This window comes from Epinephelus moara, chromosome 18 (genome assembly GCF_006386435.1).
Source record: "Epinephelus moara isolate mb chromosome 18, YSFRI_EMoa_1.0, whole genome shotgun sequence".
In the NCBI taxonomy this organism is placed as follows: Eukaryota; Metazoa; Chordata; class Actinopteri; order Perciformes; family Serranidae; genus Epinephelus; species Epinephelus moara.
This window is the reverse complement of record NC_065523.1, coordinates 16,963,375-16,991,305: the sequence shown is the minus strand read 5'-3', so window position 1 is coordinate 16,991,305 and position 27,931 is coordinate 16,963,375. Positions and strand designations below refer to the sequence as shown.

At 41.4% G+C, this 27,931-nt stretch overlaps 1 protein-coding gene across 1 annotated transcript; it reads left to right on the top strand.

Moving 5' to 3' along the window:
* Positions 1-555: 555 nt before the first annotated feature.
* cavin1a (caveolae associated protein 1a) lies at positions 556-27,931 on the top strand. The gene is made up of 2 exons (XM_050070074.1): positions 556-1,366; positions 23,872-27,931. Exons 1-2 carry the CDS (start codon positions 866-868, stop codon positions 24,607-24,609), a joined length of 1,239 nt encoding a protein of 412 aa, XP_049926031.1. The 5' UTR covers positions 556-865; the 3' UTR covers positions 24,610-27,931.

Here is a 27,931-nt window from a genome sequence, read left to right as displayed (position 1 = left end):
TTGTGGTATTTTATTCCAATTTGAAATAGCCCCACGTATTATAGTTTTATACACTGGTTTTTAAGCATCTCATAAAGACATGTCTGGTGTCATAATGGCGTCTATCATTTGTGTGTGTTAGCTGTGAATACAAGTGTGTAGGTTTTACAAATATTTCTTTTCCAACATGCATATAAGGAGGTAATGCATTGGAGTTTGTGAAAGGGAAAACGCCTCATGATTGAAATGTTCTTGCTATAATTTAAATTAGTTTCTAATAAATGAACTGCTATACTCTTTACATGAAGAGCACACTGACACAGGGAAGATTGTATTCAAATATTTGCAAACCTTCACACCTCCATATGTATTTGTGGAACAATCAACCCATTATCATTTCAGACACTGTGAACATTTCACTGGTCTGAACTTTTTCTGGTACTGGATCTCGCCTGTGGTGGAGATATGCCGCCCTGTGCTTGGGGACAGACTGGGGTGGAGCCCCAGCAGCAGGGGGAGCCGGGGGCGGGGGCCGGGTGTAAGAGGGGAAAACTTTGACTGGGTGGTTTCACAGGGAGCAGAGGCATTTGAGTCAGGGCACACATGCCTCAGCTGTGAGAGGCCCTACTCCCCTTGGCTGGCTGGCATCCCAGAGCAGAGGCAGAGAGACAGGGAAGGCTGAGAGCGTGAGACTGAGGGAGACGAGAAAGTTTGGGTGTAAAGTAGACTAGACAGAGGCAAGCAAGTGGTTGAGAAAGTCGTGTGAAGGCAAAAAGAAAGGATCAGGGACTGAGCTTGTGCAGTGTGGCTCCTGCAGGTTGTTTTTCACTGGTGTATTTTTATCTGTAGTGACAGTGCAGGCGGTTTGTATTTGGAGCTGACAGCCATGGCGGATACAGGTGTCAAGAAGGAGCGCACAGGCCTAGCAGAAGTGCCTTATGATGATGACGAGGTAGCTCTGGTAGGTGCTGCCACAGAGCCTGCTGTGGATGATGATGATCCCTCTGAGGAGGTGGACCTGGTGCTGGCCACTGGCCCCGGAGGCAAGAGTGAAGCGCAGATGAACGGGGTCATGGTTCTGTCTCTGCTAGACAAGATCATTGGGGTGGTTGACCAGATCCAGCAGACCCAGAATGGGCTGGAGGCCCGGCAGGAGGCCATGGAGAAATCAGTGTCAACCATCCACGGGGAGCTGGCTAAGTTGTCCAAGAACCATGTCGGCACAGCCAACACTGTCAACAAAATGCTGGACAAGGTACGCAAGGTCAGTGTCAACGTCAAGACGGTGCGCAGCAACCTGGAGAAGCAGGCGGGCCAGATCAAGAGGCTGGAGAGCAATGAAAGCGAGCTGCTCAAGAGACGCAACTTCAAAGTCCTCATCTACCAGGTGAATATTGAAGGCTGCAGTATGTATGTGTGTGCGTGTTTGTGTGAGAGAGGTTGTTATTTTATCATGTTCATCACAGGCTGCACTGAGTAATAGCAAATCATCCTTGTTTGATAATGTGGTAATGCTTCACATGCAGCTGTTAAAGTTACACTCAGTTCATGTTAAAGGGGCGTGCTGCATTCCCCTCGCTGCAAAGGAAAGTTGGGAGGGGAGTGTGAAATGCACCTGAAAATCTATCAGACCATCAGAGCAACCTTTTGACATCATCTCACCGGAGAGAGTGAGAGTCACACTGTGGCTTGAGGTGACCCCTTGTTAATGGAAATGTTCTGTAGGTACTCAGGTTGGAGGATGCTGGCCAAAGCCTCGGCTCTGTGGTTTCCATGACATAAATGTCTGAATCACTGTTTCCTCAAGCTTAAACAAGGCTGTAATGTTTACGAAGAATCAAACACTGTGGTGCGCCATTTAGAAGCTGTTGTATGCTTTGTGTTCATGCTGATTGAAAGGTTCATTCCTCCTCTCACCTATACAGGTAACACTAGTAGCTTCTTTGGAAAAAATGAAGGCAGACAGTGTCCTCTCCCACTCCACAGGACCTCATGATTACCCAGTGAAACTATATAAAGCCTCGCCAGGTGTAAATAAAAAGGCCTATAAACACTGGCATGAAGGGCTATTTGAGACAGAACCAACGCCCCACCTCTGAGAGCTCAGAGGGCAGATAGTTGGCAGGCTGCTGTCATGAAAGATGAAGATGTTGGTTTTTATTATTAAGATCTTTTTGCAACACACTGACATTCATGCATCCATGGTGTACAAACGTGCACTATAAAACGCGGGAACACAACTGTGAGTATCAGGGCAGGGGTGAAGTTATTTAAGTTAATATGGTAGCTCCTCCTCAGAGAAAGGAAATGGGTTGAAAAGTAAAATCGATAAAGGACGCACCATGAATTCATGTATTAAGAGTGTCTAACTGTGGTTGTGCATTTGAGACTGTATGCTTTTTTTCCTATCAGCAGAATGTGCTGTCATGACTGACTGGTAAACTCACAGCTTGCAGCATGCACAGCAGCACTCCTGCTTTAGTTTATCTGGGTTGTAAAAAGGTCTCATGCCCTTTGATTTGGAATTTGTCACAAATCAAATGGCAGCTCAGGAAATGTCAGAGGTAATCGCTGCACATCATCACCTCTGCAATTTGTCATCTAAAAAGGGGAGAAGATTTTCTTCAGAAAACATTAGTAACAGTGAATCTCAGAGTTGCAAGCCTCTCGTGAGTAGAGCTTACTTCAGGATCCGTTTTGGCAGGCAAACCTTTTCACCTCCCCCTCCTGGGATGTCCACTATGGGAGCAGGTTACACTATTGGCATGTAGCAGAAATCCAATCATAGACACTAGACCTTAATAAATTACCCCGCAAAGCAGGTGCCTCCTGCTGTTTTTGACACCGCGTGGTCTATTGCAAGCCCTTTCAACTGCACGTCTCTGTGCATTTGTCAGTGGACACTGTACATAAAAGGGACAGTTTGCAGATGGGTATCTTGTTTTAAGAGCTTGCACTATCTTAAAAAGCTAATATTTTACTGTTTTTATTCTGCTCCTGTGTTTCAGCAGGCACACATCATTCTGAGTCATTTCCTGTTGGTGTTATCTCAGCCGTAATGCTCTTATCACTGTCTAAACTTGGGCACCGTCATGTTTCAAAGCAGTTGTAGGAGCTTTAGCTTCCATGTTGCAGTAGCTGTTCCGGGCTCCCACAGTCTATTTATTACCAGAGGACGGCTGCACCGTGTCCAGTTTAATTAACCGACAGATAGGCTTGTCAGATATTGGCAGCATTGCAAATAAACTCTGGCTCTCAGTCAGGTTTCACCACTTTCCACTGTCTGTTTGTGTGTTAATGTGTTAGAGTGGGACAAGTTTAGACTGAAGTTAAGGATGAGATCAGGGTTAGGGTTAGGCCCGTAGAGGTTAGGATTAGGGTTACAGTTACAGAAAACCTCCACGGCAGTAAAGTAAGCTAGTGAAGTGTCCTCACAAGTATAGCAATGCCAATTTGCGTGTGTGTGTGTGTGTGTGCATGTGTGGCCATTCCTTACCAATATCACCTTTCACTCCCAGTGTCAATATCAAGTGAAGCTGGAATTTGAGAAAGACAAGTGAAACATTTTCACAGCATTACCTTTGCTGTACAGGAGCTTATGTTCTGCTTTGTTCAACCGATACCAGGTTCCATATTTTTCTCTCCTGTCACTCTGGCTCTGCGCTCTGAGAATAGCCACATACTTCAGGATTTTTAGCCTGGAAAGACTTCAACAGTGATGCTTTATAATTAAACCTGCAATGATGACGGCACACAGGATGCCCTAGCAACAGCAGGGTGTGGCGATCAAGACATGTTTACCAAATGTACATGACATATCAGCAATGGCGGAAGACATATTAAGATCTTTTACTGATGTTAAAGTAGCATACACTGTTACAATCAAAAGTCCTTTAAATTACAGAAGTATAAGCAACAAAAAATACATGAAGGTCCAGTGTGCAGGCTTTAGGGGAATCTATTGGCATTTTTGTGCAGGCCACCATAGTTCTCCTACCAAGCGGAAACCTCAGAGGCTGAAAAATGAAGTCAGTGCAGAAGTGCAAAAAATGCAATTTCTTGTATGGCCACTTGAGGCTGGCTCTACCTAGACCCCCCATGTTAAAATGTCCAACTTTACAGCAGAAATAGACATATATATATATATATATATATATATATATATATATATATATATATATATATATATATATATATATNGTTTGAATTATTATTTTACTCACCTGTCTACATTTTATTAATGCTTTAAGATATGCATATGTAAGGGCGGGGCCACCTGAGTGACAGGCTCTCTGCAAGGTGTCACCACAGTCTATGATTTAGCTCTACATATCGCTCCACCCTCTCGCACATATGGTCACTTCTGGCTCTAAACAAACAAAATGGTGACAGCCAAAATGCCGAACTAAAACTTAAAACTTACCAAAAATGAAAGTACACATTATGCAGAACGGCCCATTTCAGCATAATAGATATAGATATTTCTGGATTATTGATTTTTGATGGCATCAATTTGTAAGCATCACTAATGTTGCACCTGGTAAAGTTGGAGCTATACTACAACTTTACTGCTGGGCTTAATTTGTAATAATTGATTCTAATTAATTAGTTAATTATATTTTGCTTCAATAATCTGCAAAATAACTAAAACTGTCAAATAAAAAGAGTGAAAAGAACAATATTTGCCTCAAAATGTTGTGAAGCACAAGTATAAAGTAGAGTAAAATGGAAACACCCAAGTAAAGTACCTGAGTACTTGAGTAAATGTACTAGTTATATTCCACCATATATTAAACACATTTCAGTCAATTTATATATGGTATTAATGCTAGAATAGTGCTGTTACTGAGGTCAGCAAATAAAAAAATAAATTAGAACCATAGGTTTTTAGACTTTAGAATATGAAATTAATGTTAGGGACAGGTGTGGCACATTTCCTTTCTCATTCTGTAGCGTCTGTCTGGAGTTTTAAAATAACAAAAACCCCTAATTTGTAAGTGACCTCGCAGCAGCTGAGGGTCTTCCTGATGCACAAGGCATAACCAGCCTGTCATCACAGCTCTGTGATCTGCAAATGGGCCAGTGATCCAATGGTTGGGCCCTGCTATCACACCCTCCCTACGTTTCTCTGCGCTGACTGTACTGCATTTAACATTGCTGTTTTTTATAGACTAATTGTCTTTCCATTTCTAAATGAGTCACACGTTTATTTCCTTATTTTCCATTAGTCTCATATTGCCAGGCATTTCACTATAGTTAGTTCAGCCCCACAAATCCAATTTCCAGTTGTAGTGTCTTCTAATAGGAATAGCTGGAAATATAGTAATAATCAGGAAATAAACCTAGCCCCAAACTGTTAACAAAAATAATAGAAACTTGATGAAAACAGTTCAGAGATAATATTGTGGCTTTCTCATTGAAGCCTCATGATGGTTGTGATATAATGAGTGTAAATGTCCCTCCAGAGGTCTTTTTGTTTCGAAAGCAACTCCAGCAGTGAGGAAGCTTGTCTTTCCGAACAGCTAAAAGGTGTTAGCCTCTGTTACACATGATTCATGATTTTCATTTTAATGACTAAAAAAGATCATCATTTTTAGAGTGGTGCAGGGATGATTTAAGATCTCTTCCCATTGCATGAAAAACCCCACCAACACCAACTAACATCTGGCTTTTGTATATAATGGAAAAGGTTACAATCAGCATTCACATCCGGGTCAAATGACTCTGCAGTCGTCACAGGTATTTATCAGTTCTGGCTCCCATTGGCAGTAGATGAACGAGCTAATTTTAGGCCCTTTATTGGTGAGATACAATAACACACCACTACAAAATACCATCTGTCTCTGTCCAAGCAGCGCTCAAACACTGTTACTCTGCATGGCATTTGACAAAGACTGAATAAGTATAAGATTTAAAAAATAAGAAACCACCATAACATTTTCTCTGGCCTCCATGCTGCCTTCTATTGTTTGCTAACCGATTTTCTGGCCTGTTTGTGACATTGAACATGACACACCAGTAAAAAAACAGAAAGGCATGCTCTTCTGCTACTTGCTATGGAAAAGGAGAAGTCTATTTGTAATAGGTATTCCTGTGTTTAAAAAAGCTGCTTACATGCACTAATTTTGGTGGAAAAGGAGTATTTTATTTTAAGGCCAACACAGAAGTTAAGAGTTGTTGGTTCCCTCAACAAAAAGCCAGTGGTATTCTGCCATTCGATTTTGCATTTCTGCAGAAAATAAGCTATGTGGCAAAGTTAATGCTATGTATACATTTCATACAGCAAGATAATCTTCACAGAAGAATGCCACTTTCATGATTTTTGAATCATAAATGCAATTGCCAGAAGTAAAAAGCTATTGTTAGGCTATAAACAAACTACGCTACAGTCACAAGACTGGGTATGTACTGGCATATTTATTTCACAGAACAAAACGTGAAAATCTCGTAAGCTTGTGTTAACCATAGACACAGATTATTTCAGACATCTAACCAAAAACCCATTCATAAAGCTCATTGGCTTCCAAATGAGGGAACCTGTAATGCTGAGATGCTAATTAATTTCTGGGTTTTCTGACTCATTCCTGCAGTACTCAATTGAAATAGTTTTAGTTATAGTCATATTTTTCCAGCCTCTCAGCTGCTTGATGGTTGGAGAAATCAGACAGCTGCCATTCTGGTGATGTTCTGCCTCAAAAGCTAAGCCTCCTGCTCATCCTCACAGGACACCAGGCACATATGTCCAGCAATTGTCTTGGCCTTTGGCTCCATCCCAGCTCAGCTCTTCACATGTCCCAGGAGACTTGTATAGAAGAGGGTGTCTTTTGATGTGACAGTAGTCCCAGCACACTCCACAAATATGACAGTTGTCAACAGAGCACTCAGGCAGATGGAGCAGGCTGCATGCTGATTTTTTTCATGCAAAGACAAACCACATTCCTTGGGACGGAGGGAACTTTTTATTTACCTGCTTTGCTTTAGCTTATTTTTTATTCCCTTGAAACCAATGAGTGCTCTGCCATCAGCGGAGTCACCAAATGAATCTGCTGTGATTGAACCCAACTGAAAAACTGACTGGTATGAAATGCATCAGACTTTGACCAACAAGTCAGAACAGCCAATCACTATCTATCAAGCCAGATTTAGGTGTATTTCTATCTGCCAAGACTTACAATTATTCATCCGTCTACTGGGTGAAAGGCAGGGTACACCCTGGACAGATCGTTAGACGATTATATGGCTGACACATAGGGAGACAACCTTTCACACTCACATTCACACTTACGGGCACTTTAAAGTCACCAATTAATCTAACCTGCAGGTATTTGGATTGTGAGAGGAAACCAGAGAAGCTGAAGAAAATGCTGACGCGGTGAGAAAATGCAAACTCCACACAGAAAGGCCCCAGTTGACTAGTGCGTTAGAACCCGCAACCGTCTAAATCCTACACACTGCTGCTTTTGTATTTTAACAAATAGAACTGTTTTTTTTTTTTATTTCATGACATTTAAAAGAGTACATTAATTTAGCAATACAGTCCTGTAACATTTTCATGCTCACAAAAGACAGTTTAAACAAAAGTGATGAAAGTAAATGCAGCAGAACCAGAGATACTGACAATGCAACACAACCATCGACAGTTTAGATGGAGATTCCAGTGTGTTATGTAAGTACCGGTTAATGTAGCCTCAAGCTGCTAGCATCAAGCAGAGACGAGAGGCGAGTTACGGAGGTATTGTAACTTAATTCCACACCCCCAGATATTTTTGAGTCCCAGTGCTGAATCAATTTTATTTTCACATGCAGTTGTAATTCATGTGTAAAATTGGTGGAGTTCCCCTTTAAATATTCTCATTTTTAGAATTTACATACTTTGTAACCAGTAACTAAACAACATAGTTTCCATGTGATAAAATTACTAGTGTGAGCCCTTAGTTTATTAAGTTTAATAAGGGAAAATGTGTACTTTTTGCCCACCAGAACTGGGGGCCACACCCGTATTTCATAATGCACATTATCTTGTTAATTACGTGTATTAATCCAGTTTATGCAACTTGATAGTGTGTGTCCATCAGAGTGTGAGACAGCATTGATGTGTGTCTGGAATCAGGGTGTGTTTGGCCAGAGCTCAAAGACAGCAATAGCCATGTGGTCAACTCCATCATGGAGATGTAAGACTTCTCAGTTACAGTCGACTTATTCCAGGCCAACCTCACAGACCTTCCAGAGCTCAGATCGCAGCCAACAAGCCTCGCCACCAGCCCCAGCCCACTTTTCTTTAATAGCTTTTAACCCTGCCCAGACTTTGTAATAACTCTATTCCACTTGCTCCAGACATACTGATCCAGCCAAGGATTTTTTGGCCACTTCAGCTTTCTGAATATTTGTTTTCAGGCATAAATCAGATCTCAGCCTGCGCACAGAGAGGATAGTTGTGAAGCACTTAGCAACCCGACAAACCCGACCAAAAAGAACTCGACCAGCAGCACTAAGTTAGTTTTGTGATTCATTCCACTGGCATCTCTCTGCCTCCCCTGCCAACATGCCCACTTGTCCTCCTCTCTCCTTCTCAGTTTCTCTCCCACTATCATCTTAGCCCCTTCTACTCCACCTCGGACGTCTAATCTTGAACCAAGGGCACAGCTCATTCAGTATTTGCTACACTATGTTGTTCTCTTACGGTCCCTCTTCTCTGTCCTTTTCTCCTGCTGTCCTCCTCTTCCCCACGCTGGTGGAAAGATATCTGGCAGGCTCCACATTTCACTATTGCATGTCAGCTACCATTTGGAGCCAGCTGGGAGCTCCAGTGCTGAGTGGTGTGAGAGCCTCTGTGTGTAAAGGCTTGTCAAATAATTATTGGGGTTGTGGGTTGCAAGACTACATCATATAAAATTCAGATATACATAATTGTAAAGAAAAATAATTGAATTATAACTTAATGTGTAAGGTCAGAGAGAAGATGAGATACAGTATAGTCAAGTGTGAGTTAAATTCTGAAGACACCTTCCTAGCACCTAAGAGAGTCCTCTAAATTGTGTTCAAGGAATAGTTCAGCACTTTCATTTGCTTTCTTGCAGAGAGATGATTGACACCACTCTTATGTCTGCTAAATATAAGGCTACATCCATCAAACCTGTTAGCTTAGCTTAGCTCAAAGACTGTAAACAGGGGGAAACAGCTAGCCAAGCTCTGTCCAAAGGCAAAAAAAATTGCTAACCAGCATCTCTAAATTAACCTCAATAAACTTCTGACTAGAAAAGTGCACTCAGTAGAGTGCAGATCTCCACCAGGTGTCTGGGGGCATGTGTGTGGAGAACGGGGAGTGCAGTGCAGGCAGCATGTCCAGCGTGTATGCATTGCAGTAGTGGAATGATAAAAACTTGGATTTATTCACCTCGTATCATGCCTTACTGTAGTGGATCATAATATATCAGGTATGGAATTAATTTGCAAATGCTCTGGTTCAAAATGAGACCAAACTTTTCGATGGATGACAGTTTTTGAGCCATGACAAAGGCCAAAATGAGACCTGCAACACCTTGTTTTTAGCGTATAACTGCCAGGAATCGCCTGTCTTTTGCTATGTGACTGGTTAAGAGGAGTTAGGAGTCAACATTCAGTGACCTTATAACACAATCAATGAAATAGGTTTTTTAAAAAATGTGAATGCAAACATGAGAGGTCCTTGAGCATACAGTCAACCAGTCTCTATCCCTTGGTCATGTTCCCTCTGTCTACAAACTTGCCTCCATCACCCCCATCCTCAAAAAGCCCACCCTTGACCCAGCCAACCTCTCCAATTACCGCCCCATCTCCAACTTGCCGTTCTTCTCCAAAACTCTGGAACGCATTGTCGCCGCTCAACTCCACACCCACCTCCAGTCAAACAACCTCTACAAACCCCTTCAGTCTGGTTTCCGCCCACTTCACAGTACTGAAACAGCCCTTGTCAAAGTCATCAATGATCTCCTCACCTCTGCAGACTCCGGTGCCCTCAACATCCTGTTACTACATGACCTCAGCGCAGCCTTTGACACAGTGAACCATTCCATCCTCCTACAAAGGCTGCGCCAACAGGGTGTTGAGGGCACTGCACTCGACTGGCTCACCTCCTACCTCACCGACAGGCAACAGTTCGTCTCCCTCTCTGGCCATGCATCCACCCTCTCCCCAGTTACGCAGGGGGTCCCTCAGGGCTCAGTCCTTGGCCCCCTCCTCTTCATCTGCTACCTCTTCCCCCTTGGTCACATCATCCGCAAACTCAACCTGGACTTCCACTGTTACGCTGACGACACCCAGATCTACATCACCACCAAACCCACCCAAAATCCTCCCCTCACCCACATCGAAACCTGCATCTCTACAATACAAACATGGCTGACTCACAACTTCCTCAAACTCAACAGTGACAAAACAGAGCTCCTCCTCATAGGCACCAAATCCACTCTCAACAAAACTGGACCCATCTCACTCACTATCGACACCTCGACCATCACCCCCTCCCCCCTGGCACGCAATCTTGGCGTTATCCTGGACCCCACCCTCTCCTTTGATCACCATGTCAGCTCCATCGTCAAGACCTCCTACTTCCACCTCCGCCGCATCGCCAAAATCAGACACTGCCTCTCTCCCCCTGCTGCTGAATCCCTCATCCACGCCTTCATCTCCTCCCGCCTCGACTATTGCAACTCCCTCCTCACTGGCATCACCTCCCATTCCCTCCATAGACTCCAAATGGTTCAAAACTCTGCTGCCCGCCTCCTTACCCACACCCGGTCCCGTGAACACATCACTCCCGTTCTCCACTCCCTCCACTGGCTCCCCATCACACAACGCATCAACTTTAAAATCCTCCTCCTCACTTTCAAAGCTCTTCACCACCTGGCCCCCCCCTACCTGTCTGACCTTCCCATCCCCCACCGCCCCTCCCGAGCCCTCCGATCTTCCTACACTCTCACCCTGACTGCACCATCATCCAGACTGAAAACCTTTGGTGACAAAGCCTTCTCCAGAACAGCACCCCGACTTTGGAACTCCCTCCCCCAACCTGTTCGCCACTCTCCCTCACTTCCCATATTCAAATCCCGCCTGAAAACCTACCTCTTCTCCCAAGCCTTTCGACATCCCCTACCCCTAACCACCTCCACCCCACTGACTGTTCCTATACCTCCTGTGTCACATCCCATCATTTCTTTTGTTCACTATGTTGTCTTCTGCTTGTTCCCCCGTCTGTCACTACCCCTTTTGTGTTACTATGTAAGCGTCTTTGGGTCATTGAAAAGCGCTATACAAATTAAATGTATTATTATTATTATTATTATTATTATTATAAATGTGAACAAAAATTATTAGGCTGATGGGTCCAGTTGTATGTGGATTAATTAGTTGCTGACAGATAGGCAGGCAGATGCACACGCACACACACAACCGAATGCATGTTCATTATGTCCTGTTTAAGCCACACAAAAACCAACAAGTAAACGACTTGTTACTGGAATTCTTGGTTGGACGCAGTCACTTCCTCCAGAGGACACTCCAGGAAGTTACTGCTCCCAGTCAAGAAATAGTTTGGTGCGTAACCCCCCAGAGCACAGTAAATTGTTTTCGCAAATAAGTTTTTGTACAGATTCAACACACAAGAAATAACATGTCCAAATGTAAGCCCTCATCAAACTCTTGTTAAGGAATCCCCTCATCAAACTCTTGTTAAGGAAGCAAAGTGTATTTCCCAAAATGTCCAAGCATTCATTTCAAGTCAAGCTTGTATTTCCTCTGCTTATCTCTTCCTTTTAGCTTCTTTGTTTTAGCAGTCACTAACATTTTGGAGCCAGAGTTATGTTTCTCTTGGCATGTTTAACCCAAATCTGGATATTGTAACACTGATCCTCTCTCTCTGAGCACACACACCTACACACACACATACTGTACACACATTTTTCTGGTTTGTAATTCTTTTATACTTCATAAAGATCAGAATCATTGTTCTTGCTTTAAAAACCTTTTGGTCTTTGATGTCACTTGTGGAAAATGAGTGTTCTGAAACACTTATTCACCATGTTTTTCTGTTTTCTTTGCTTATGTAAAAGACGGCTTTTCAAACTAACACGATCATATTCATAATGTAAAAATTTCTAAAGAGATTAATAATTTTTTAAGTCTTAGGATTCACAAAGAACTAAGGAAAGGTGAAATTTTAGGCTATATAGACTACTCACATACAGATGCTCTCTCTCCTGCTTTATCAGATCGGGTGTACAACACTGTGCGTGTGGGTGGGTGTGTCTAATAGGAGATGGATATGCCGATAGTGTTACTATAGCCTTCCCTGTGTCACTAGAGTTGGTACAGCAGCAGAAACAGGATCCTTGCTACTCCAACACATGTCTATATGTCTATATTTTTGTTGCACATTGGGTTTTTTTTCGGCTTTAAAACACCCATAAACTAGTTGTCAGTTGATCCCTGTGAGCATGTGCTTGCGTGTTCACGTGTGCATACATCTGCGTGTGTGCAGGACCTTACAGTATAATACAGTCCAGATGTGATTGTGAGCTGTCTCTCCGGGGCCACAGGAGGAGACTGACCTGATCTCAGGCCACAGCTGCCGTCATGTCCCACCAAGCATCCCCATCCTACAGCAGCAGGCTGGATTCACTAACTGGTGGACCAATCAGGTCACCACTCAGTTTGAACAGTTGTCATCCAGCATCTTGGCTGACATACAGAAATGTGTCCTCATACCACATCACAGCTCGGTGAGCTGCTGATACCCTCCATGCTGTTTATTCCAAGATTTGTAGGCACACCCTTCACCTACAAGGCCACAGCCAAAATAAAGAGTTGGCCAACTTGTCTGAGTTGGTTTATTAAAGGAAACCGATATGTTGCTGTTGATTATAAATACACCGGCAGCAATGCAATGGAATGGTGTAGTGTCATGTTTCATGGAGTGGGTCTGAATTTAGTGATCAGCAACACCAACTGATTGATTAATGGAACTGTATATATGTGTTTGTGTGGGCTTATTTCCAGATAAATGTGCGTGTGTTTGACCATGTAGTAGTTGTTGAGCACATACTGTACTTTGTATGCTACTGGTTTATGGCAGTTAATACCTAAAGGTACAACGGTTGCCTGCCTGCCTGCCAGGCTGTGGACATTGTTCCTGAATGGACACAATAACTTCCAGTTATGTTGATGAATATCTCAAAACTTTAAGGAATACTTCATCCACAAAATGATTATTTGTATATAAATTATGATGAGGGGGACCAATGATGAAGCGTGGGTCTTTGAAGAGTTGGGAGTGAGACCAGGTTGGCCCCCACAATGACTGAAGAAAAACAGGGGCTGCATTTAAGAAAATGCAAAACAATATCAAAACATTTGTTTATGAACTCTCATACAACTCTTGTACAATATGATCAAAATCTCAGTTATCATGCTCAGTACTTTGCAAACACATGCATTTTCACTAGGACCTACCCATTTAAAACACCTCTACATAAACAGTGTCATGCATGGACAAGTAGTTGCCCCAAACACTGACCACTGAATGGTGATTGTGGTCTAATTGACCTGGACGATGAAACACTGGCCTGGCTTGCCTCAACGGAGCTGAGGGTCTAAGGACATATGCCAGAAAAAAAAGAAGAAAGTAGCTCACCTGGGCAATGGCAACGATTTGAAGCACAAGTTGAGGTGTGTGAAAATTTGTAAACACATGTTTTGATATACTTTTGCTGTTGTTAAGTACAGCCCCCCTTTACTCCAAATCATTAAGAATTTTCTCCATTTTTGGATTGTTAATTCACTGTGGAGGCATGTGTGAATAACAAGGTTTTTGTCACAAATCTAACCTAACAGGTGGTGAGTAACTGATACACAAATGATTATGTTGTGGGTGAAGTATTCCTGTAATACAAAATATTGCTGTTAAAGTAGCATCCATTCACTATTAATATAAGTAACTGTTATTACTGTAACTGAGGTTGAGGTTGCGTGTGAAAGCAAACTCTGGTATGTTCAAACCTTCAGCCTGAAGTGCAACAGTCAGGTTACTCTGGTGGTATATTTCCCACTGCTGCTGTGGCGGCTCGCAGTTCTTGTCACTGGCATGTGAGTTATAGGCTGTTGCTGAGGGCCTGCCAGGTTTTGGGTACCCTTGGGATTAGATTTTGCATGCACATGGATGTTTAGGATGATTAAAAATGATCTAAAAATAATAGAAATTCAACTGAAATTATGTCATCAGTTGTGTAGTGTCTGACGTGCCACATGTTATGTGATGACCGGGGTCTTATGTGATCAGTTGGGGGCCCAGGTCAAGATTTTATTATGGCTTAGGTCAAGGATAGATAAGTAAGATGAAAGGTTGGATTCCATCTAGATTGTCTCTCTGTCACTTGTCACATTTTGTTTCAAAGTTCATCAAAACAACCAACCTATATATGCAGGGTAAATTGAACCGTTATTCAGAGCAGTTCACATTGGCTTCGAACTCTCTCTCAGGCAATCCTAGGCGCTTGATTTGATGCTGTACTTCTTGTAATAAACCTTTCTATATACAAGCAAGACGGTGTCAGCGGAGTGTCCTTCATCATCTTCACATCATCGCTATTTAATAAACAAAAATTTACACTACAGTTGCTTGCACGGAAACAATTATGTTTATAGGTTAAATGCAAATTTTCACATTTATTTCCCAAGACAAACCAAGACAGCCATGTGGCTCATTTTAGATTAACAAAAGGTGCACACCTGATCAACTAAGACATAATAAAAGCTCCACAGCTTGTCAGTTTTTCCATCTATGATGTCCTCAGTCGTCATTATCAAACAAACAAAAACTTAATTCAGAACAAAGCAAAGCAGTGTGTTTGATTGGCTGGTTGCCTTCTCTCTCGTACCCCCAGGTATTATTTTCCAGGAGTTATAGGTCATTAATCATTATATTGGCCTAATGTAATTCAGTATTTATAGTTTCCTTTAGCTGGGGCCCAGTACTGCATTCATGTTGGCAGCTTATTCATGCCCTCACTTGATCCACACGTCACATTATCCTGTAATGTGGAAATATAAATAATGGATAATTGAAATACAGTTTTTCACTTAGGTAAAAATTGATACAATTTTAAAAAATCTTAAAAATCTTCATGCCCACTGCAGCAAATTGATTTTTTGTCTAAACTAGCTCCAATCATCAAAACACGTGAATGGAAAATGAGCACAGAGTTGTTAAATTTGGCTGACTAACCCTCCAGTGTCAATGTGGAAGGTGCTGTTACACAGAAAGGGATAGTTATATAACATATTCCAGCGCTGTCTGTCGCTGCCAGTTCACACAGAGATGTAAATGGAAAAGTACATTTCCACCTTTGCATGGGACTAACCCTGGGATTCCAGTGGTCTGGATGTGGGAAGGCTGAGCTGTGGAAAAGGGCTTCCCCCTTTAGGCCCCTGTGTGTGAAATCACAAATCACTGTGACAGAAAAACCAAGGAACTCCCTTCCTGTGGTGTGCACTGCAACATGACATCGCCGTGTTGGCTGTGTGGTATACAGAGCCCCTCTCTTGTCTAAAGACGGAGTGGGTTTGCTTGTTAATATTTCCATTACCCACAGGATGCTTTAACATGGCACCATCACAGTAGGCTGTTCTGAAACGGAGAAGAGAGCTTCATGAAACAGAATTTGCATTGTGTCCTCAGTCACAAGACTCACCCCAAAATGCCTGAGGTAGCAGGCGGCTAGACCAGTCCTCTGTGAATTGTTTGAGTCTTATTTAGGAGAGTGTGGGAGGCATCAATATTAATGACCAGAGTACATTAGTGTTCTTATTTTAGCCCCCGAGCTCTCTTTAGGGATCAAAGCATCGCGATTCCGGCTGCATGCAGGGCTCTTACACGCGAATCTCCACCTCTGTTTCATGTCAATCTCCTGTTTGGCCTTCTCCCATCCTGGAGGGACACATGGGTCAGTGATATCACTCATTGTGAAAGTTAAGTGCACAGCTGCAAGGACTGGACAGGATCAGACAGCTGCTCCTGTGACTCATCGGGGAGACCTTTCATCACACTGCCTCAAAAGGAATGGCCTGTGTGTATCTGTGTATCTGTGTGTGTGTTTATCTTAAAGCAAGCAAGCTGCTAAATGTCTGCATGTAGCATCATGAATATTAATGTGCATAGCCAATCTTTCTGCTCTTCGTATCTGCCTAGATATTGGATCATGTTGTACCAAAAGAAAGAAAAAAAAGAAATTTATCATGCAATCAGGGTATATTCTGTATTTTTCATTTTCTTGGACTATGCTTGGCATTATAGTAATAGGTTCACTATTGTGCTAAATAATAACAATAATTTAATGTGATAAATATTATGAAGGTTATATATTTTATTCTCTCAAGATGTCACATTGACATTGAGATCTCATTTAAGAGATTCCTGAGTATAAACTAAAAAAAAAAAAAAAAAGTGATATGGGATGATATGGGAATGACATTAATGACATTAAAATAAATAATAACAAAATAGCAAAGATCCTTGGCATAGGTATGAAAAGGAATAACAATACAAGCATAATATATGAAAATATATATATTATAAATATGAATTTTAGTGGAAAACTGCTTGACAAATTATGAAAAGTGCATTCCAAAATATTCTTGGTGAACATACAAATAGGAATAAAAATATGAGTATATTATGTAAATCAGTCACACCTAAAAAAATATAATTTTTAACCAAATTTTTGAATTGCCCTATCTATATCAGTGTCTCAAAGTTCACTCAACTCTAAATTATTCCAAACAAATGGGATAAAATATCTGTATATGTATAATATGTATGTTATTTAATCTATACATCATTAGATTAATATGTAACATTTTAATTGGCCAATATTAAAATAGCCTGTAGCACACTCATTTTTAAGCTAGTGCAAAGGTAGTGGTATCTTGTGAAACTAGACAACCTAAAGCAGTGGTTCCCAACTGGTGGGTCACGATCCAAAAGTGGGGCACGGGTCCACTCTGAATGGACTGTGAGTGACTGTTTTAGGTTTGCAAAAAACACATTTTATTTTAAAGTACAGTGAATTTCCAGCACAGAGCATTTATTTTCCAGTGACATCTCCTGCTGTAGATTGGATGACTCACGGACAGCTACTTGTCAGACACAGCAAACTAGCTCGACGATATGTTCAAATGCAAGTATGACCCTGAATATATAAAACTGTGTGGACCTTGAGCTAATGACTTAGAAGAAATCTGGACCCCATGGTTGGACCAGTTGGGAACCACTGACCAAAGGCATCCATTGGTATCAACCATGTCAGCATAGCTTGTCGGGAGGGGGGTAAATACCCACAGGTCTCCCCTAAACTTGAGGAGGCTTGTTCCCAGTAAATGTTTTGTTGTCTATGTACTCCATCAATTTAAAGCTTTACATTTGTCTTTAAAGGAAAAGGACAACCAGCTCATATGAAGAACAATGAATCACCTAGCACATGAACAGATACATAACACATAAATTCAGTCTGTTGTGGAACTCAAAATGTTAAATCTAATGGTATTAGTCTATGCACATCAGATAATTATTCGTATTAATTGTAAAATAAGAAGCCAAAGTAGCTATATGATGCCTGAACTCTCATTTTGAAATAGTTTTAACTAGCCTATAGACTTATACAGCATAATAGAATTCCTAAAAAACAGTTGTGGCTTTTGGTTTTGATGGGCCACCCAAAGATTTTCATTGGCCCCATCTCGCCACCCCTATTAACAATGTCCAGGGTTGCACCTCATAATTAATAGCATGGATTTTTGATTGCTTTCTTTTTTTAACAGGCAATCCGGTTTGTGTTAGTCCTTCGCCTATGACACAGCCATTTAATTATTTTATGAATGCTAATGCTAATCACTGACATCGTTGTGGGGGTCAATATATTTAAATAACTAAGAAGGAATATCGGACCAGGTGGGTTATTCAAGGTCTTGTTACAGCAGACAGAGGGACAGAGAGGGGGAAGAAGGAAAGTAGACGCCAGCAGCTTTAGTCAAAGCTGCTGTGGTCTCTGTATAGTGCTGATTGAGAGCGCTGTTTGCTCTGTTGTCCATGGCAACAGTCGGTGGTTAAATTAGCCTCCGTATGAGTCAGACAGAGAACATTTTGCTGATAATGTTTAGACAATGAATAAGCTTTGCTTTTGTTATATGAACAGCTGAAATTCAAGGATTTTTTTTTTTTTTTTTTTTTTTTTTGGATTACATCACTTTCAACACAGGTGGAGAAAATTCTGGTCTAATCTTTAATGATACCCAGTTCAGCAAAGCAGGAGGTACTGCTGATCTGTCACAGATCTGCTTGGCCTGCTTCAACATTTCTGTCTCACTTGCTTTTTGTAGTCTAAGCTGTTTACCAAAATCTTTCCCCTCGGTGTGCAGGGACTTTTTAATTGCATCTCCTGTGTTATGCCACCTTCTGAGAGACAGACAGTTGTTGGCTTGTCTGTGCAAATCACACACACACACACACACACACACACACACACACACACACACACTCAAAAAGAGAGAGAGTTCCCACTCTTTCTACACAACTTTTCCATGAGGTATGATTCATGCCACTATTTGAGGAAAGAAACATCAGCAACAGACCTCCTTCTCATTGAGGGGAGCACACATACACTCAGTCACCACTCCCCTGCCACCTGTCAGTAAACACACACATACACATAGAGTGCCGACTTTTCCGTTGCTGTTAGGTGGAGGGAGAGGGGAAGGTAACACAGGGACACTAATAGACTTACTTCTTCCTCAAGCTTCCAGTCTCCTGTTTTGTAATCAGGCAAGAAAACCCAAACAGGGTTTGATGATGTTATCACAATTTCCACAGATAGGGTGGGCTGAGTCAAGTTTTAAGAATGTAAACAACAAAATGTTCCAACTTGCAATGTCTCTATTTATTCACATGGGTTCCCACAAGTGTTGGATGTCTAATAACAGAGTGAAACATTTTTAAATTGTGACTAAAGCACAGTTCTGTAGAGCTAGACTAATAAACCTGCTGATTATCTTATTGCAGATATATCGGTATCAGTGTGTATGTTGGCCAGAAATATTAATGGAGAAACATAGGGAAAAATGAGTGGCAAAACATGGCATAATGTTAAAATATGATCAACATCATGTGGACCCATAACTGTAGCTTTAAAGTCATTAAAGCTAAAGCTGGTAACTTTTATGAAAATATGTTTTTGATTTATTTGATGAAACTGTCACTATATTCACACAGTAGTTCATGAGACAGATAGCCTGTGGAAGGGGAAAAAAAACATGTCTCTCTGCCTCCTCGTAGTGCTTCTAACGACATTTGCTGGAATCTACCGGGGCTTAAGGAGAACAACCAATCAGAACTGAGGAGTCTCCAATACAGCTGTCAATCATGTCAATTACTGTTCATGAACTGCAGTCAAACTGTCAAACTAGGCAGCCCTGATCAAATATGAAACGTGATTCTGTTACTGCATTGCCTATTTTTAACCTCAAATGTTTTCAGAAACATATTTTATTGTACTGTTTAGCTGTAAAATGAGAATGTCTGCTCTGGCCAGCCCAGTTGTTTTCAACATGGAGGCTGGGTCACAAATTTTGTCATTTTACAGTTGAACAGTGTGCTAGAATAGGTTTTTGAAAACAATTACGGTGAGAAAAAGGCAATGCAGTAACAGAATCTTGATTCACAGGCACACCAAAGCAGCATCAGAGAACTAGCAGCATTAAGAGCCCGCTGCGACGCCTCACAACGTTGCTGTGTCTCGGACCAAAAGGTTGCACATAAACACACCAAACTGAGGACCGAAGTGTTCTGCACCTGCTTGAGAGGGCATACTCCTGCATACAAACAGATGGCGGTCATCTGTATTCTTCATTCATGAAGGGAAACTGGAAGACTATCTTGATGTTAGCACATTACCAATACAATCCAGGGCTGAAAGAACAAAGCATATTTACTGTGCGTCAATGAACAATAACACAAACCAACAGGAAACATTTCTACTAAAAAGCTCAATGGCTTAAGAAGAATAATCTTACTTTATGTCACAAGTTCGTCTCAACCTCACTCCCTCTTGACTTTAGCTGAGCTGAACTGCCAATCAGAGTGCCGATGGGCTACACTGTCGCCAACACTGATTCAACATGCTGAATTGATAGAGCAAAAAACGACTAGCGCCAACAAGGGCCAAGGGTGTGGGACACGCCACACCAATGATTGCGGCAGACGCTCACCAATAGCCCAACTCTGACCAATAGCTGACTTGGTGGCTGACAGGGCCTTTAGAGACTCCTCAGCTCTGATTGGTTGTTTTCGTTCATTTATGGTGGATTTGTGAAATTGTCATTAGAAGAACTATAAGGAGGCAGAGGAACATGATTATCTGCCTCATGTACTGTGTGGATATAGTGACAGTTTCAGCAAATATGACAAGCTATTTTCATAAAAGTTGCTAACTACAGCTTTAAAAGAACCTCAAGTAAATACTGTATGAAAATATTTCACCATATGTAGTGTGCTTTGTTTTCCATCACTTAAGGATCAAATCTGAACAGTTTCCAGAAAAAACAATATTAGTAAGTTGGGCAGTGAGGATCTTGATTAAGTGATACATAGCTTTAGTCAGGTACTGAGCTACGTGGTCCTGGACCATGTTGTAGTTTCTCTGTCCTGTATGACCTCAGCTGTTCCCAGGATGCCATGCACTGCTGTTTTTCCATTGGCTGCAGAAGCTTCTTGTTCAGGCGTCAGAACTTCTTATGAAAAGTGCTCACAGTTTGGCTTCATGGGAAAAAAAAGAAATGTGTGTCTTCATTTCTGTGGGTGGGCGTACACGTGACATGAATACTCAATGCATAGTTATGCATTTGTGTGTGTGTGTGTATGTATTTATGCACAGAGGTTGTCTTTCAGTATTTACTCCAGGAACACAAGAGATGCACTTATATATAAGCTTAACACACTGGCTCTCAGGTTTAGCCCACAAGCCAAACTCCCCAGGCAGCAGCAAACAAGTTTTGTTCGGGACATATGAGGTCACCTGAACAGCTTCACAGAGAGCTATTCAGTTCTTGTATGTGCCTTATGTCAGTGTGAGTACACCTATTAACTGTATGTGGGTTTATCTTTAAATCTTCATTACGTTCAAGTGAAAAGCCTGGTCACATTTCAGGACTTTGCATGTTTGTCCTGTTCAGTTTTGTTTATCATATTACATCACTCTAACAGGATCAGTGGAAAAATATTGAGGCAGAATTATGTGGTCATGGGTTAAAAAATATCTCTCATTATTGTTGTAATTGCAGCACTTTGTTCTGTGTGCCTGTCTGCAAAGCAGGTGCCATATATTTTAGTTTGATTGTAACACACTCGTGTTGGTATATTGTTATAGAAATGTCAGCTGTTTATCCAGCTAAACGTCACCACCCACCAGAGACAACATGAGCAGGTGGTTGCCATGGGGACAGAGGGCTGTGTTTATCTGTTGCCGTGAGAGAGAGGAGGGCGTTGTGTGGTGGGGGCTTGTTGGTAGCACTGAATGCTGCAGTGGACAGCAGCCAGAGAATGGCAGATGGAATCCAGAGAGAGGGAAAGGCCAGCCCAAAATAAACCCATACAGAGCGTGCTGGCCGAGCCCACACCATACACAGCACCAGATAAGGAGGCAATGTCCATTTTATGATAGGATCGTATGGCAATATTTGAACTGCCCAGAGAGATGTGGCGATCACATGTTCTGACAGGTGTTTGTCTTTCACAAGTTTGACATTGGCATTGAAATCCAATTTTACTATGAATACTGCACGTAATTAATGACAAAACACCACAAAACCTGCCTTCTCAAGTTGTTTTAGTATCAGTTTTTAAACCTGTATTCTACTTGGAAAGCATTGATACTGACGGAAACAAACCAAGACATGTCTCAATATAAGTCTTCACACCCACACTAATATCCGTCACACTCTTGCATGCCATCTCCTCATGTGTTGCTCTCCGCTGTCACTTAGACGTGTTGTACAGTAGGCTGTATCTGTTTCATCTACTTCTGCAGGAGATTCAGTTTGCATGTGTCAGTGACCACATTTCTTGACGTCATCTCTCCACTGGGTCAGTATTGGACAAAACTAAGTCGGACACATATTTTATTTTTCTAAAATCCAGCACAAACACGTCAAACCAAAGTTAGACTTAAATTCTGATTGCTGACCTTCTACTTAAACATGCTAATATGTTAGATAATCTGCACCTATTTAAAGACAAGCCTGGTAATCCTAAAAGATGGTGAATGCACAAACATCAATCAAAGCATGCTTTAATTTTGTTTCTTTTTTATTTGTCATATTTCAGATATTTGCATAAAAGAGCTGCTTGCCCTTAAAGATTTTAGCTAAAGATTTTACATTGCATGAAAGTCTGAATGTTTTAAAGGCATTTCTACACTGATAAAATACAATTTGACTCCTTATTAAATGTTCAGTGGTGTCCAAGTCTAAAGCAATCAAGATCGACTATAAGGTTATCAGTACAAATGATCAGTATCAGTTCTTGCCTTCATAAACTACTTACTGGTGTAACTCTAGTTCTTTAGAACTTCAATTTAATGTTTCTATTGAAATGTGTATCTGTATTTTCCCTACCGTGTAACAACATTGAGTATATCTTCTATCTACGAAGTCAGTGAAGATGGCAATGGTGAGGCAAGGGTGAGGCACTAAGGTGGGGTATTGAGGTGCAGCAGGGTGGGACCTCTAATCCCTCTTGGGGCCACAGACATGCTTTTAGGGGGTTAACATTCATTGCATAGTACTGCTTCTCCCTGTGTGGCTATCTGGTACCACACTGACAGTGTCCTGACACACTACATGGATATATGGTTGCTGCAGTGCTGATTGATTGGCAGCTGTCACCATTAACTCTGTGTACATTGCAGACTTCCCCCCTCCAAATAAAGCAAAAGACTAGGAAGAAAGTGCAAGTGTAAACTTAAGGGAACTTTCTGTATTGCTGTATTTAGAACAAACAGTATGGCCCTAATTCTAGGTTTAGACATAAAGATATTTTTGACTAAGTTTAGAACTGCTGCACAGATGTGCTGTACATTATGAGGCTAAACTGAAACTGTACTACACCACCAAGTCTTTCTTGGGAATTGAAAGCAGCAATATAAATTATAGATTGAACAGCTGTAATTTATAGATTTTTTTTCAAGCATTTTTAAAAAATCATAAGATCACCTTCATTGTTTACTCTTAGATTTGAAATTGAGGCCTCTAGGTCGCAACATTGTAGTGTGTGAGTTTAAGCATTTCTGGAGAAATGATAGCAAAGTGGCAGGAAACACACCTGTGGTTAGATGTGACAGCCTGTTGGCTTTAGTTTCACTGTGACGAAGAGTTGTAGATCCTTTCTTTCAAGCCCCATACTTGTATTATTATTTCAGGAATGTGATATATATGGTAAATGTGGCCACATCAGCCTATGTTCTTATACTTATATGGCTTGAAGTGTAAAATAACAGGGTGTATCTATGTTGTGACTTGAGTTTTGGCATATGATTGACACCACTAGATGGCACTCTGCACCAGCTACAAGCAGTGACATGGTGTGTCCACTGAGTGTGTAGATGACTCATGAATCTGTGAAGTATCATGCTCACATGTTCAATTTAATTTCCCCCCCAAAGGCCATTAATTTTTCTCAGGCTGATGATTTTCACATGAAATGAACTGTCATAATTTACATGAATCACACAATGCAATCAGTGTAACACCATGTCAAAATGAAAATGTGATTCAATTGACTACTATTTTGTTTTCCTTTCTATGTTGCTCCCTCAGGACCAAGTGAAGCCACCAAAGCCATCCAAACCCAAGACAGGAGAGACGGTAGTTGAAGGCCAAGCTGTGGAGGGCCTCGAGCAGATACCTGAGGGACAAGAGGGACGCCCAGACAATCTCAATTCAGATGAGGAGGTAGAGATTGAGGAAATTATTGAGGAGTCTCGCACCAAGCGTCTCCAACGCACCACCAAGCAGCAAGTGGACAACATCAAGAAAGCCTTCTCCAAAGAGAAAATGGAGAAGACCAAAAAAAAGACAAAGGAGAACCTTGAGAAGACAAGACAGAAAACCCGTGACAACCTGGAGAAAACGAAGCACAGCCTGGAGAAGAAGATGGGCAAGCTCGGGACCCGCATGACCCCCAACATGGAGCGCAGGGCGAAGCTCAAGAGCTCCAAAGACAAGATGAAGAAGTCCCTCACCCCTGACCACACGGTCTACGCTCGCTCCAAGACCACTGTGTACCGCGTGCCCCCCTTCACCTTCCATGTCAAGAAGATCCGAGAAGGGCAGGAGGAGGTGGTGCAGAACACAGAGATGGTGGAGGTGAAAGAGGCCGAGGGCCAGCCAGGGGGAGAGGAGAACGGGCTGGGTGGTGTGCACGTGGAGGTGGAGGAAGGGGAGCTGGTGAGTGTAGACAGCCCAGAGATGGAGACTCTGTTGGAGGTGACTGAGGACTCCCAGCTGGTCATGGTGGAGCCAGACCACCACCTAAAGAAGGCCCAAAGCGAATAGAGCCTCCCAGCTCTGCAGGGCTGTGATGGGAGAGATAAAAGGATGAAGAGGGGAACGGAGTCTAATCATAAGGACACAATGTTAGTCGTAGGGACTTTCTAGACATGATCACAATCTATGACATCTAACTTGTTTTCTGTTCTCTTTTTATTATACCCAACAGGGATGACTTTCATATTTGCTCCTATTTAGCATACAAATGAGAAAAACTAAAACAAAGCTAGCTTTTTTAAACATGCTGCAGGCTGACTGGTTATTCTAGACTTGTATGTTCAGGCTATTTGCTGTTTGTTGTTGGTTTGATTGAGTGGCTATAAGAATAAAAAAGATATAAATAGTCTTTGCTATTGAGATGTAATGTATAATCCAATATTTGTCATGTATGACATGCTCAGTGGGTATGGTTACAGAAGGTTGTTGGCAGGATTCATGCTTTAATGCACGGGCCTAGATTTCATGATGGGGAGATGCGCAGGGGACACTTCACCATTAATGTTTTGAAAATATGCATTGTTTTGACAAAATTAAAGATATTTACACCATAAAATTATGCCGCAAAGGAACAAATTGGTGCATAAAAATTCACCAGAATGCATGAAGTGTACAAAATGTACTGGTGGAGGACCCCCAAACCTCCCGTTTTAGATATGTCCCCCCCTCCCATGTGTTGAAACGAAACCTACGCCCTCGCTTAAAGAAACAGTGTGTAAGATTTAGAGGGATTTATTGGCATCAAGCAGTGAGGATTGCAGATTGCAACCAGCTAAAACTTCTTCAGGAGTTCCTTCAGTGTTCATGTTCAGGGTTTTTTTTTTTACCAGAAGCTGATTTATCCACAGAGGTCTCTTCTCCAAAATAAATGGACTGGTAAAAACACTGAATAAAGCAGTTTCACGTTACAAATCAGTGTTTCTCCGACGCTGTTTGGCATGTCGGAGATGAGCCGCTAGCCTGTGTGTGCTCACCTTTTTTCTCTTATTTAAGAACTTAAGAACCAGACACTCAGGAGGTTTTTACCATGTGCTGAATTATACCCAGAGGTCCCTTCCTCTCCATAACAAATAGATCAGCTGATTAAACTGGTAAAAACACTGAATAAAGAAAAAAATCTGTGTTTTTCCAAAGCTCATCATGGAGGTGCTGCAGACTGTGGTGGTTGATATGAATGGCCCTATCTAAAGCCAGTGTTTGTCGCTCTGGGCTACTGCAGAAACATGGCGGTGCAACATGGCAATCCTTGTAGTTGAGGACCCCACTCCCTATATAGATAAAATCAGCTCATTTTAAGGTAACAAAAACACAACAATTATTATTTTCAGATGATTATACACTGAAGAAAACATACTTACTATAAAATATTCCATTTCTGCCTATATATCCCCCTAAATCCTTCACACTGGAGCTTTAAATGGATGGTTTTAGTGATGTAATGTGCATGAGGGAAACAAAACAATGAACAAGTAGGCAAGGTTAAGGCCTGCAGAAGAAATAAAGGACTGAGGAGGATGGAGGAGAGAAGACAAGTGGGAATGGACTGAGAAAATCCTCTCCTCAAGAGTTTACAAAAATGTAACCTCTGATATCAGGTAATATACTGGAGGGTTTCTTGATATAAAGTGAATGCAAATGACTAGAAATAGAAGTGTTAAGTCTGATCAGTTATATTGTGAACATTAAAACACAGACAAATTCTACTATTAGATGATTTAAGCACTTACAGATAGCACCATACTTACCAGCTACAGTTACTGCCGTAACAAATCATTTTAAGTTTTACCTTTTTGAGGACGAGGCTGCGAGTGAATATCGTGTATGTACATTTTGTTTAAAAAAAAAAAAAAGACAGTGATAAAGGATCATTAAGCCTTAGAAGAATCAGTCCACCACTGAGTTTTAAGTTAAACTATTTTATGTGGCAAAATGTCTGTTTGTTCTATTCTGGGTCACTCACTCAAAATTTCAGCTATAATATTATATCTGAAAGCTGATATCAATGAAATTTAGAATGTAGCCTTTTGTATCTTGACAATGCATGCTTGAAAAATATGGTTTGATCATCATTTACCTTAATGTTTTGATGTATATTCACCACGCTACGTTTGTTGCATCTGGACATGTTGTACTCACCAACTGCCATATAGCACACCTCTGCACAGAGGAGAAGAAAAATGTCTGAGTCACCATAGTCACGGCTCATCACAGTACATTTCCACATCCCTATAAAATTTTCACAAAGTAATTGCAGGCAGAAAAATGATGGCACGAAGAGCAAGACGACAGTTTAATGACTGACTACGTAACACACGGTGATGCAAATGTCATCCTAAATGCAGTCAAAGTGAGACAGCACATTGCCAAGTATTATGATCGACATGGCACTTTAATAAATGTCAGAACAACATGATCTAGTCCACAAACATTTTTGCAGGTGCAGTCTGGTGTACTTCTTCTGAATTACAATGAATATGAAAAAAACTGCCTGACCGTCATTGTAATTTAGAGAAGATGATTGTGGACTTCAATAATAGTGATTGGATTGTAATTATTGGGATCCTGATGTAAACTGGCTATGCCATTGTTCAATCATTGCCACTTTGATCATGTGGGGCAGCCACAAAGGACTCCGGAAGGGGGAGAAGGTGAAAGTACTGCCTCCATTTTCCTCCCTAGAGACTGTGTTTGATCTTAATGTGGTGCAGGCAGGCAGAAGCCCACTGTGTAACATGGAGCAGCACCATTAAAATAATCAATGGGCTGGGGAATGCAATCAAGGAGAGTGCTCCCTCTGTGCACTGAGCAGGGTAGAGAACAATGAGAAGGACAGAGGAAAAACCGTGTGTCCGTGTGAGTGTGTTCGTGTGTGTGATTGTGATGTATGTGCATACCATGTACCTTCATTGATATTTTGGTGAAACTCCAAGTTTATATCAGTCCCCTATTAAGTGCAAATTCAAGGGAAGCAAAGAAATTGATTACACACCTGTGATATCACATGGGCTTAAAATGACTAATGTATTCTCTTTTTGGTGATCTACATTGTTTTGCACATTAAATATTGAAACACTTGTAAGATATTGGTCCCTTTTTTTAAGGTGTGATATTGCCAACATGTATATTTTGCTTTGTTTTGACCTACTGCTATAAAACAGAACCAGCCTGCTATAAGCATGATAGGTCATGCATAGTTAAATAGAGGCACTGTCATTTTAAAAAATGCTGCAACACAATAATTACTGTTGGTGTTGATGGATTCATGTTCAAGTAATGAAGCTTGCCGTTTCTGTTGTGTTTTAGGCCTATTTTGCCACTTCAATATTAATAA

What these genes read in the sequence shown, in the direction of transcription:
- cavin1a (XM_050070074.1), top strand. Translation starts at nt 866, where the DNA reads ATGGCGGATACAGGTGTCAAGAAGGAGCGCACAGGCCTAGCAGAAGTG. An exon ending in TCAAAGTCCTCATCTACCAG is followed by an intron (nt 1,367 to 23,871) that starts GTGAATATTGAA and finishes TTGCTCCCTCAG; the next exon opens with GACCAAGTGAAGCCACCAAA.